Source organism: Neoarius graeffei, chromosome 18, assembly GCF_027579695.1.
Source record: "Neoarius graeffei isolate fNeoGra1 chromosome 18, fNeoGra1.pri, whole genome shotgun sequence".
NCBI lineage: Eukaryota > Metazoa > Chordata > Actinopteri > Siluriformes > Ariidae > Neoarius > Neoarius graeffei.
Genome location: NC_083586.1, coordinates 27060710 through 27073111, shown reverse-complemented (window position 1 = coordinate 27073111; position 12402 = coordinate 27060710). Strand labels below are relative to the sequence as shown.

At 41.1% G+C, this 12402-nt stretch overlaps 1 protein-coding gene across 1 annotated transcript in view; it reads left to right on the top strand.

Annotated features, from left to right (window-relative positions):
• LOC132866057 (sodium/potassium-transporting ATPase subunit alpha-1) overlaps positions 1 to 11851 on the top strand; it is a 58367-nt gene extending 46516 nt beyond the window's left edge. The window contains exons 9-22 of the mRNA XM_060898620.1: positions 1385 to 1693; positions 3818 to 3952; positions 4042 to 4234; positions 4341 to 4516; positions 4593 to 4729; positions 6201 to 6351; positions 6454 to 6622; positions 6719 to 6873; positions 6960 to 7083; positions 8293 to 8438; positions 8513 to 8643; positions 8738 to 8839; positions 9833 to 9924; positions 10203 to 11851. Coding sequence (XP_060754603.1) covers positions 1385 to 1693; positions 3818 to 3952; positions 4042 to 4234; positions 4341 to 4516; positions 4593 to 4729; positions 6201 to 6351; positions 6454 to 6622; positions 6719 to 6873; positions 6960 to 7083; positions 8293 to 8438; positions 8513 to 8643; positions 8738 to 8839; positions 9833 to 9924; positions 10203 to 10231 — 2049 coding nt within the window. The 3' untranslated portion in view covers positions 10232 to 11851. The remainder of the gene's footprint in view (positions 1 to 1384; positions 1694 to 3817; positions 3953 to 4041; positions 4235 to 4340; positions 4517 to 4592; positions 4730 to 6200; positions 6352 to 6453; positions 6623 to 6718; positions 6874 to 6959; positions 7084 to 8292; positions 8439 to 8512; positions 8644 to 8737; positions 8840 to 9832; positions 9925 to 10202) is intronic.
• Positions 11852 to 12402: the final 551 nt, after the last annotated feature.

Genomic DNA, 12402 nt, shown 5'->3' with positions numbered 1-12402 from the left:
AAACCCAGTACTGTAGATTCATGCAGCCTGTCGGTGACCAGCATTTCGGGTGACTTGCACAGTGTGTCGCATCTCCTACATTTGAGCTCGATTTGGGATATCATCTCTTCGTCTGGTTTGGTGACACTTCCATAATAAATCACTGGCGGTTGTGTTATGGACTCACTAGTAGGTGAACAAAGTGGGTTATTTAATTCAGCATCTACTGAGTTTAATTAATCATCAATTATATGGGTCTGTATTGTTTTGTTTTAAGCAAGTCACACGTTCTCTTTTTCAAATAAAGTAAAGAAGTGGAGGGAAAACTTGCATTTCAAAAAAATGCAATTGACTAAAAGGGTGTTCACACGGCAACTTTTACTCCGGTGTAGCCCCTGAAAGCTGCTTAAACCGGTGCTGCTCGGGAGGTGGTTTAAGAAATTTACTCCGGAGTAAATGCTAGTTTGCGGGGCAGCACCGATATAAAATGGGACGTCTGAACGCTACAGGGGTAGACTCGCTACACGTGAGGAGAGTTGATTACATATGGGCATTGCATAATTTGCATCCTGGTATTTTGCGCTTCCAAAATGGCGAATATCAACAACAACAGAACTGCATGTCTTCCAGTGTTGCCAGATTGGGCGGTTTTAAGTGCATTTTGGCGGATTTGAACATATTTTGGGCTGGAAAACGTCAGCAGTATCTGGCAACACTGGTGGCTTCATCCACGTTGTTTTCCCGGCGCTTGGTGATGCCATGACAACCGGGAAAAGGAAGTACATTTTCACGCATGCGCATATTTCATTTCCGCATTATTACTATCGTATAGCACGGTCGCAAAAACTGCCGTGTGAACGCAAGTGGGGCTGCACCGGTGCTAACATGCTTCTCTCTAGTAAGCAGGTTTGTGACGTGTGAACGCTCCACAAAATTTACACCGGTGTAAGATATATCGCAACAAAATACATCGGTGCAGCATCGATGCAAATATGTGCCATGTGAACACCCCTTAATATTTCATCTAGTAGGTAACAAACTACAATCAAGTCATTTGATAAAATGAAGCCATTTTAATAATACAGTAACTGGGCTTCCATGAATGTAACATCTGCTCTTCGTTCATATTAATTTCTGCACACTTACCATTTCCAGAGTGACTTTCAGGCTTTGAAAATTATACTGCTGGGATAAAATCAGTCTGTTTCTATAGACATGGACTATTCTATATTTTGCACTTATGCTGTAGATAGAACCTAAATTTCATATTCAGTACGGAGAACGCATGCAAAATAGCACGTCTGGTTTACTGCCAGTGAGAAAATTTGCTGTGAAGGATACAATCTTTCACAAACCAGGTTAGTTAACCATATTCTGATCAGTCCCTTATTGTCCCCATGCACAGGTGTGTCTGACTCTAACCGCCAAACGTATGGCAAAGAAGAACTGTCTTGTGAAAAATCTCGAAGCTGTAGAAACCCTTGGCTCCACCTCTACTATTTGCTCAGACAAGACGGGAACTCTGACCCAAAACCGTATGACTGTGGCACATATGTGGTTTGACAATCAAATTCATGAAGCGGATACCACCGAGAACCAAAGTGGAACCTCTTTTGACAGAAGCTCTGCCACTTGGGCTGCCCTGGCTCGAATCGCTGGCCTCTGCAATCGTGCAGTCTTCCTTGCAGATCAAGATAGTGTTCCAATCCTTAAGGTATTCATGTTGTTTAAAAGCACAGATTGTAAAACGCAGTCTTTTTTGGAGGAGTTGTACACTACCGTTCAAAAGTTTGGGGTCACCCAGACAATTTTGTGTTTTCCATGAAAAGTCACACTTTTTTATTTCCCACCATAAGTTGTAAAATGAATAGAAAATATAGTCAAGACATTTTTCTGGCCATTTTGAGCATTTAATCGAGCCCACAAATGTGATGCTCCAGAAACTCAATCTGCTCAAAGGAAGGTCAGTTTTATAGCTTCTCTAAAGAGCTCAACTGTTTTCAGCTGTGCTAACATGATTGTACAAGGGTTTTCTAATCATCCATTAGCCTTCTGAGGCAATGAGCAAACACATTGTACCATTAGAACACTGGAGTGAGAGTTGCTGGAAATGGGCCTCTATACACCTATATTGCACCAAAAACCACACATTTGCAGCTAGAATAGTCATTTACCACATTAGCAATGCATAGATAGTTTTCACTGACGTCACGGCATTCCGGGGAACGCCCCCCCAGCCGCCATCTTGGAGGGCAAACAAAACAGACCATCGCCACTACCGGCTACATTATCTCGGACGAATTTATGAAGTTATATAGTCAGTTTTCTAAAATAAAGATCAATGTCGGCAAAATCAAGCAAACAGAAGTATGTAGATACACATCTCACGGTATGCAGCCAAACTGGCCTTGATTGGGGGAATTGACCCCCTACGAAGTGGACAAAGATGCATTTTCAAGTGACTATGCAGGGCTGCCAAAGCCTGAAACTGACTTCATCAAACTTTAAAGGCTGTCTGATATATACAACTTTTATATATTCACAGCGCGCCTTTTGGCGGATGCTGCCTGAATCGCGCAGATCCGATTTTTTTTTTTTTTTTAGGGGGGGCGTTGGAGTGTCTGATTATAATTTCAAAGTAAATTCTGTATTAAAATTACTAAATAAGCAAATCCGTTACAGTCCATGAAACAGGAAGTATAAGGATGAGAAAAAAACAGTTTAAATCGGAAAGCTGCGCACATTTGCGCAGTCCTGCACACCACTCGGGACTACAGAATAGACCTAAAATGTTTTTCAAAAATGACCCTTGCGTGAGTGAAGTGACAAGTTTCAAATAGAAACGTGACAAACGAGCGATATTAAGTGTACATTACAATGTAAACGTACACTCAGCGGTTCCAGTTAGGCATTCTCCAGAGATTGTTCACATGATGTTTTGGTTTCCAAAAACAAACTTAAACACAATTGATTGTTTATTTAAACAACTTACCACTTATAAAATGATCGGAGCAGACTTTGCTGTGTTTGGAAGGCTGATAATCCTTGCGGTTGATTCTCGCAAGCCATAGATTTCTCTTTTGTATGCTGAGTTTCTTTGTTTGCTCGCCTTCGTGCTCCCGTACAGTGGGAATTCCGTAAAAGCTCCGCTTGACGTCATCATCTGACCTATTACGACAGCCGTGAATACAACAAGTTTGCACCATTGCTAGCTTTAAATAAATGTAAATAATATATAAATGAATGTAACTCGCGCGCTACAATGTGTGCTCAGTGACCCATACAGTAAGCTTGCCCTCCAAGATGGCCGCCACCAGGGAATCCCCGACTCTGTGACGTCATGTGAAAACTATCTATAGAGTGTATTTCTGATTAGTTTAAAGTGATCATCATTGAAAAGAACAGTGCTTTTCTTTCAAAAATAAGGACATTTCTAAGTGACCCCAAACTTTTGAACGGTAGTGTACCATCAAAGGTTAATCGCAGAATAATATTCATTGTTCTACCCATTTACCCTCCAAGATGTTTACTCACAAAGCCTTGTTTTTGTACTCGTGCTAAGGTGTAATATCACTCTTTGCCCTGAGGGAGTTTGGTGGCTTGAGCTCCCAAAAGCCTCTTAAGTAGCACTGAGTTTCCCCTGTGAATGTTTCCTGCCTTCTTTTGCTAGTCCCTTGTGAATAGTTTTCCAAGAGCTGACTGTAGCAAACATGTTTACTTGTAGTGTGCAATTAACCATTTGTTGCCATTAGGGCAATTTAATGTTAGTGTGCAGTTAACCTGAATTAGTAATGTTGCATTTCTTCGTAATTGTCCTCAACACAACACTTTTCCACAGAGAGATACAGCTGGTGATGCGTCGGAGTCTGCCCTGTTGAAATGTATTGAGCTTTGCTGTGGTTCAGTGAAAGACATGAGGGATAAATACACAAAGATCGCGGAGATCCCTTTCAACTCCACTAATAAATACCAGGTAATGTGGTCTGCCTACTTCTACTATAGTTTGCTTAGTTTCTGGGAGGATGAATTTGCTTACGTCTTCTTATAACCTCCCCCCATTAGCTTTCCATCCACAAGAATCCCACTGAGGGAGAGAGCAAACACCTGCTAGTAATGAAGGGAGCTCCTGAGAGGATTCTGGACCGTTGTTCAACTATTCTGCTTCAAGGAAAAGAGCAACCACTGGATGATGAGTTGAAGGATGCTTTCCAGAACGCCTACTTGGAACTGGGGGGCCTAGGAGAGCGAGTGCTGGGTAGTATTCTGTTACTGTCAGCGCAACTCGGGCAACAGTTTGTGTGGTTGACTTATTAAAAGGCCCAAATGTGACGTTTGTTGGTAATAAATCATGATCCATTTAGGTTTCTGCCATTATGATCTTCCGGATGATCAGTTCCCTGTGGAGTTCCAGTTTGACACAGATGAAGTGAACTTCCCCACTGAGAACCTGTGCTTTGTTGGCCTCATGTCCATGATCGACCCTCCTCGTGCTGCAGTACCTGACGCTGTTGGCAAGTGCAGGAGTGCTGGAATCAAGGTATGATGATTTGGATAAATTGGCAGATGTTAACAGTGCAGTAGTTTTGAATTCTAAAGCTTTTATCTTGTCCCAGGTTATCATGGTTACAGGAGATCATCCAATCACAGCTAAAGCCATTGCTAAGGGTGTGGGTATCATCTCTGAAGGCAACGAGACTGTGGAAGACATTGCTGCTCGTCTGAACATTCCAATAAACGAGGTTAACCCAAGGTAGTAGGCAATTCTTGTATTTAGATATTCTTATAGGTTCTGTGATAAAATACAGGGATGTGATTTTTCCGTGAATTCGCAGAATTCCGCTTTTTTCACCTCAAAATTTGAAAAAAAAAATTTTCCGATTTTTCGCTCAAAAATCCGCATTCGTATCCTATTCGTTCCGACTTTCAGTAATTCCGTCATTGAGATGAAACGAGGTACGTGATTGGCCCATCGCTCTGTAACAACCAATGAACGCGCTTGTTAGATAGCTGTACGTAAGCTCGCTTCAAACAAAGAGTTGAAAGATGGCAGCCTCCGTGATCGAGGCGTAAAGATGCAAATCGAGTTAAAGAAATCGACAGAATAGTGAAAAACAAGTCCCGCTGGGAATGGTTGGAGAAAGAGGTTGCTACAGACGTTGGACATAAGACTGTGAGACATTTGTTCAGCGATTTCGTTCTTTGGGGGGAGGGCAGAGGTCTCTGGCTGTCAAGTTTGGGGCAGCTGGGACCTCCCCTGCCCGAGCTACGAGCGTGCAAATTCGGGCTGGAGCCCGGGATAGAAACGAAACCTAAGCGGAGCGCCGCAGCTCGCCTCAGGGCGAATTACGTCCCGAGGCATGGGGCTAGCGCGCCCTGCCCACGCTGGTTCTTTAGGGGGAGGGCAGAGGACTCTGGCTGTCAAGTTTGGGGATGCTGGGACCTCCCCTGCCCGAGCTACGAGTGTGCAAAGTTGGGCTGGAGCCCGGGATAGAAACGAAACCTAAGTGAGTGAACGCAGTAGTTCTGAATATCCTTAAGTGAGTGAACACTGGGGTTCTGAATATCCTTAAGTGAGTGAACACTGTGGAGTTATGATTATCCTTTGGTGAGTGAACACTATAGAGTTATGTATATGAAGTTGACATTGCTGGAGTAGAAACTGCAGAAAAAAAGTGACTGATCTGCTGGAACTGGATGCTAGCATCTTTTTTTTTTTTCTTTGAGAGTTCCTGAAGACTTGTGGATGAATTCTTATGTTGCATCATGTTTGTTTGAAAAGGCACATTTAGGTATGTTCAACTTCTACAGTAATTGAAAGTATAAATTTTGTTTTTCCTTATACAATTTTCTATTTATTCTAATGCAGATGATTTAATTTAGAATGACATTTTTAGGTTTCATGTTTTGGCTTTTTGTCAGTTAAGAATCATTGAATTTGCTATAGGGGCTCAGAGTTGCATGTTGACCATTAAATTGGCTTGAATTTGTTAATCATGATAAATTTTTTCTTGTGTGTTTGCTTGCCATTTTAGTACGATTTTTAAGTCAGAAAACCCCAGAACCCAGGAGCTTCGGGGGGCTTCGCCCCCCCTTGTCCCCCCACCAGGGTGCTGCCCTGGACCCCCGGCTAAAATTTTCAGATAATTTCACCAGCCCCAAATCACATCCCTGAAAATATGATGTGCATTTCAACTCTTATTCACTTTTTTTTTTGCTTTCAGGGATGCAAAGGCCTGTGTGGTTCATGGTGGGGATCTTAAAGACCTGACCCCTGAGCAATTAGATGATGTCTTGAAACACCACACTGAGATTGTGTTTGCCAGAACTTCTCCTCAACAAAAACTGATTATTGTGGAAGGTTGCCAGCGACAGGTAACCGTCGATTACCTCAAAGCCGTTGAACTTTGCAGTCAGACTAATGAATGAACTAACGGAAAGACGACGGTTTACGAGTTTTACATTTTATTGCAACAGGGTGCCATTGTGGCTGTGACTGGTGATGGTGTGAATGATTCTCCTGCTCTGAAGAAGGCCGACATCGGTGTAGCAATGGGTATTGCTGGATCTGATGTCTCCAAACAGGCTGCTGATATGATTCTCCTGGATGACAACTTTGCTTCTATTGTTACTGGAGTTGAGGAAGGTATAGGACACGAAGCAAATAATAGCAATAATTGATATTTCGGCTGCAAAGTATCAGAACCTAATATCGACTGACGTGTTGGTTTTTTTTAACCAGGTCGACTAATCTTTGACAACCTGAAGAAGTCAATTGCTTACACCTTGACAAGTAATATTCCCGAGATCACACCTTTTCTTCTGTTTATAATTGCCAACATCCCTCTTCCTCTGGGCACAGTCACCATTCTTTGCATTGACCTTGGTACAGACATGGTAAGCATACTTGTAGTAAGAGCTTGTTTTTAACAGAATCATTTGGCCATTTAATTGGGCTTTATCAACTCTGTCCCCGCTCCCAGGTCCCTGCAATTTCCTTGGCTTATGAGGCAGCTGAGAGTGACATCATGAAGAGGCAGCCCAGAAACCCCAAGACAGACAAACTGGTTAATGAAAGGCTTATTAGCATGGCCTATGGACAGATTGGTAAGAAGCTCTGCCACTTCACTGATTTTTAAAAGTTGTTTCTCATTATTTACGTGTATTTCACATGTAAGCAATACAATTGAGCCCTAACTAGACAAATACCGTCTCGGGAGGGTGTCTAACATGACGGACATCAAGGACAGTTTGAAACTGATCAGACTTTCATTTCTTGTCTTTTATAAAATACCTTCAAATTGCTCCCAAAAGGTGTTTTGTGTGTGGTGTGTTTCTCTCTCTCTCTCTCTCTCTCTCGCTTCCCCCCCCCCTTTTTTTTTTTTTTATAAAAAGCATCATCAATGTATCCTTGATGTGTTGCCCCTTACCCATAAATTTGTGCAGCAGCAGGGGGTGTCGTGGCTCAGGTGGCTAAGGCGCCATACCATAAATCCGGGGACCCGGGTTCGATTCCGACCCGAGGTCATTTCCCGATCCCTCCCTGTCTCTCTCCCGCTCATTTCCTGTCCTGTCTCTACACTGTCCTATCCAATAAAGGTGAAAAAAAAAATCTTTAAAAAAAAAATTTGTGCAGCAGCTTCCTCAAGCAAAAGTTGGTGGACCAAACTTTGTGTGTGTGTCGCGCTATGGGATTTCATACCAGATGCTCTTTTTACAGAATGTGTAGAAACAGTGTTAAAAAGCGTGTGATAATTTTGCACCGTTTTCACTGGCTGATCCCATAGGGGCAATATTGAGGTGGTTATTCGTTAATAGTTACTGGACCAGCCAGCAAAAACAGTGCAAAATATCACATTTTTTTCAACGGCATTTTTCTACACGTTCTGTAAACGGAGCATCTGGTACAAAAATCCCGTGGTGTGATTTTTATCTAATGTAGTATAATAAAATATAGATGTCTGTAAGTAAGTCAGTGATGGGTAGATAGAGAGGCCTCCCCCCGCTTAGGTTTTTTTGAAAAGTTTCCAAGAAATAAACATTGTCCTTTCTTAAAGCCCCATAACTGTAACCAACTAAATTTGTTTGATATGATTTGTTAGGCATGTCGTAGCCAGTTAGTTATTTTTAGACACATTACTGGAAATGCTGTCCTCGAAGGTCATTCGAAATGAGTGTTCTGAGGCACCTGTCCATTATGGCAGTGTGGAAACAAGGCAACAGACTTCTGTTTTGAACACCAGCCAAATTTTCCAAAAATAACCGTCTTAAGTCATCCCACCTGATCACTTTTGTGCCCCCTGTTTCCACTCGCAGGTATGATTCAGGCACTTGCCGGCTTCTTTACCTACTTTGTAATCCTGGCTGAGAATGGATTCCTGCCTTCTACATTGCTGGGAATACGTGTATACTGGGATGACAAATATATCAATGACCTGGAGGATAGTTATGGGCAGCAATGGGTGAGTGTGAATTTCTTTATTTAATCCCCCCCACCCAAGTGTTTCAAGTATTAACGTGTTCAAATTCTTTCCAGACATATGAGCAGAGGAAGATCGTGGAGTTCACATGCCACACTGCATTCTTTATCAGTATTGTGGTTGTGCAATGGGCAGATTTGATCATCTGTAAGACCAGGAGGAATTCTGTCTTTCAGCAAGGAATGAAGTGAGTCGAGACCATAATGCATCCGGGAATATTGTTCTTCTATTGGTTTAGCTGGATCTGTGAACTAAAAGCTCACAATTTCTTGTGAACGCAGGAACAAAATTCTCATCTTCGGGTTGTTTGAGGAGACTGCTTTGGCAGCTTTCCTCTCTTACTGTCCAGGAATGGATGTTGCCCTCAGAATGTATCCACTCAAGTAAGTTCATTATGGTCACCTTTCTCATATATGCTTGAATGTACTGATTGGTAGCATTAGAACTATAAAGTTCACGCAGAATGGCTATATGCAAGTAGGCATTTATTTCTTCAGGGCTGTGAAAAATCCGCGGAATTCCGTGAATTTGGCCGCCAAAAATATCATTTTAGTAAATCATCTAATTTTGCAATAAAAATGGGGGGGGGGTAGGTTTCTTTTGCGACAATGACAGACCGGTTTACGGCATTTGCGCCATGCTTACAAACCACGGTGCGAATCTTGTGCTCTTTAAACACGCTTTCAATATCAACGTTTTTGAAAAGGAGAATTTCGCGGTATGTCCGTGTCACGGAGGGACATCGTTCAGACAGAGGACGGTGAGACCGACGATGTCAAAAACATTTGCCAAGGAAAACGGCATCAAAAATCCATGGAATTGGCGATGGCTGGAGTTTAAAGTCGGTAGTGAATGAGCACATACGGAAGATAAAAGAACCGGGGAAAGCTTACTGCATCTTGTGCCATCAGGATGTGAAGTACGGTTCTGCTGGAAGAACACGTTTGGTTGACCATGTTAAAGGAAAAAAACATGCGGAATTGGTGAAATTGAAGCTGTTGAACTATAGATTACCAGGTAGACCATCTTGTTCACATTTATATATTCAATTTATAATAATAATAATAAACAGTTCAAATTAAATGGCATGGTTGAGAAAATATTTGCGTTCAGGAGATGCTTCAAATCCATCAATATACACAAAATCTGTTCAGCTTCTGGGGCCCTGTGGGCCCCCGGCTCCTGGGGGACTGCTCCCCCCAGACCCCCTGCTAAAATTGTTTCCTCGGATTTTGTCATTTCTATTTCGCAGCCCTGATTCTTCTACTGATACAAGTTTACAAATGGAGGTTGTGGGTTTTTTTTTTTAATTAACAGTAGTAATGAGCATCTTTTTTTTTTTTTTTTTTTTTTTTTTTTTGATCTTGCGTCTCCAGGCCAAACTGGTGGTTTTGTGCCTTCCCCTACTCACTACTTATCTTTATTTATGATGAAATCCGAAAGCTTATCATCCGACGCAGTCCAGGAGGTGAGTGTGGAAAAACTTTGGTATAATTCAGCTTAATTTATATAGTGCTTTTAACACTTAACCTCGTCACAAAGCAGCTTTACAGAAATCCGGATACAAGCTTCAAATGTAATGCATCCCAGTCGCTCTTGTAATGAACAAGTGACTTAACAATTTATATATTTTACATATGAATCAAGGGCAACACTAAATAGTGCAGAATTGTAAGGCTAATTTTTATCAGTTATATTTTACTTTGAATCTGTCTGATGATTAAACGAGTGTCTGTTTTGTTATAGGTTGGGTGGAGAGGGAGACCTATTACTAAAGCATCCTGTCCACACTGCACAAGTTTATTTGCATGGCTGTCTTGCTGCCTGGAATTTAACCTCAGTAATTCAGTTTATATAAAATCCACAAATCTGTACATCTCTAGGGAATGCTCGACACAAACATGGAGATCATGAACCAAGACATTGCGTGCCTTGTTTCTGAAGCCGGACCAATTTTCTACGTTTTTAAAATTGTGATGAATAAACTCCCAGTCGTTTCCCACATTTTGGAATCATTTGGATGCTTTACATTTATTCATTTGGCAGACATTTTGTCCAAATAGACCTACAAACTGATAAAGGATGCAAACATAGAGTTGAACAGTTTGAAAGGGTCTTGCTCAAGGTCCTTAAAGTGTCTAGTGGTACGTGTGGGGGGATTTTTTTTTTGTTTAGATTCCCCCCGTTGCTCTTAGCTCTTGGTGTGAATTGACTAGTCTGCTCTCCTCTAAAATAAAAACCTGTAGAGTAGTTTTACTCAGTACAGCTCTATTAGCTCTGCACAGAATAATTTTAAATCATCATGTCTGCAGCGTCCTTTTCTGAAAGTGGGGTAAACTCCCTTTATAGACGTGATTTTGTAGCTTTAAGGCTTTCACGGTGCCAAATGATCTGCGAGATTTCCAGACCAAGTTGGAGCCACCGAGTTCTGTCTTTCTGTGCTTCCAACTTCTTTTAAAGTCTATTCTTTATATACTTTGGAGGGAAGCAAGTTTAAGCCTAAATGACCATGGCTCCCTAGCATAAGCTGTTATTCACATTACACGTGATCACGAATTCGAAATATTCACATACACGCAGGAAATCGTAAGCACATGGGTTCTGGTGCTATCTAATTTCATTTAATGACCCGTACAGCTACAGGTCACATTTGCTTAAGATGTTTTTCCTCTGTGTATGTGTGTGAATTAAATCGGCACGTTTTTATTTCCTCAATCTGTTCCACTTAAAACCTAATTTTTCCTCAGCTACTATAAAACTGAGACCAACACTGGGAAAGACCATTAACAACTGTAATTGTCTAGGTTACAGCTTGAGCTAAACCCTTTCAGCTGAGCTCTGCTTAATTAATTTACAATTATTTAATAAACCAAATGAAGCAGTGGCACATCAAACTCCCCCCCCAAAAAAAAAAGCATTTTAAAAGCTCAGTAAGAGGAAAAATGTATTGCAACACATATATTTTATTGTTTGGTGCAATAAGAATAAGCATGAACCCAGTGTACTTTTAATGTAGGAGTATGCTTTTGCCTGATATGACATTAAGGCAGAAAAAAACCATGTAATTTGTATTTTAAACCATGTATTCAGTGTGCATGATTTTGCATGACTTTTAGAGAATTAAGAATTATACAAACAAAACAGCAACTGGGTCCAGTGTGAAGTGAGTTTATCATCAGGCAGAGGAAGTGCTTTTGAACCAGGCAACATGTACAGTCATCATTTCTGCCTAATTTAGGCTTTACCACTTTCTGAAACCTGAATAAAATGCAGGAAATATGAGCTTGCCAATCATCTTCTGTTTATGACCTCCTTGATATGTAAGTCACTAGTATAAATGCATTCCCTATATGAATGAAGACTGTTAAATGAATCCAATAAAAAGACAAAGGTTATACTGTGTGTCCTGAGCAACTTTATGTAATTTTCAAATTTGTAAATGTACAATTCAGTTTGATCTGTACAGAGCTTTTAGCAACATTGTCCGAAAGCAGCTTTATAGGAATCCAGAGGTAGAACCGGATTCCTAATAAGCAAGCCAGATACAACAGTGGCAAGACAAAACTCCTTGAGACTACATGAACAAGCCTTGAGAGGAGCCAGACTCAAAAGAAGACCCATCCTCTTCTGGGTGACACCAGAGTGTTGCATCATTCTAAACCACAGCAGTTCTTGGTACAAATCTACAGTAGCGTGGTGAGATTAATTATTGAAGACTGGGTAAAATATAGGCATAAATTCTTTTGGGAACTATTTTCTTCAGACCAGAATTGTCAAACATATATTGCATACAGGTCAGGATTGACTTGATAAAGGCCCACCAAATTAATTTGGAATCCATCCATCCATTAACTTATGCAACAGGATCGTGAGGGAAGCTGGATTCATTTAGAATCAACAAATTAATATTGTTTTGTGGACTGTAATTGATTTGCAAGCTTTGAAA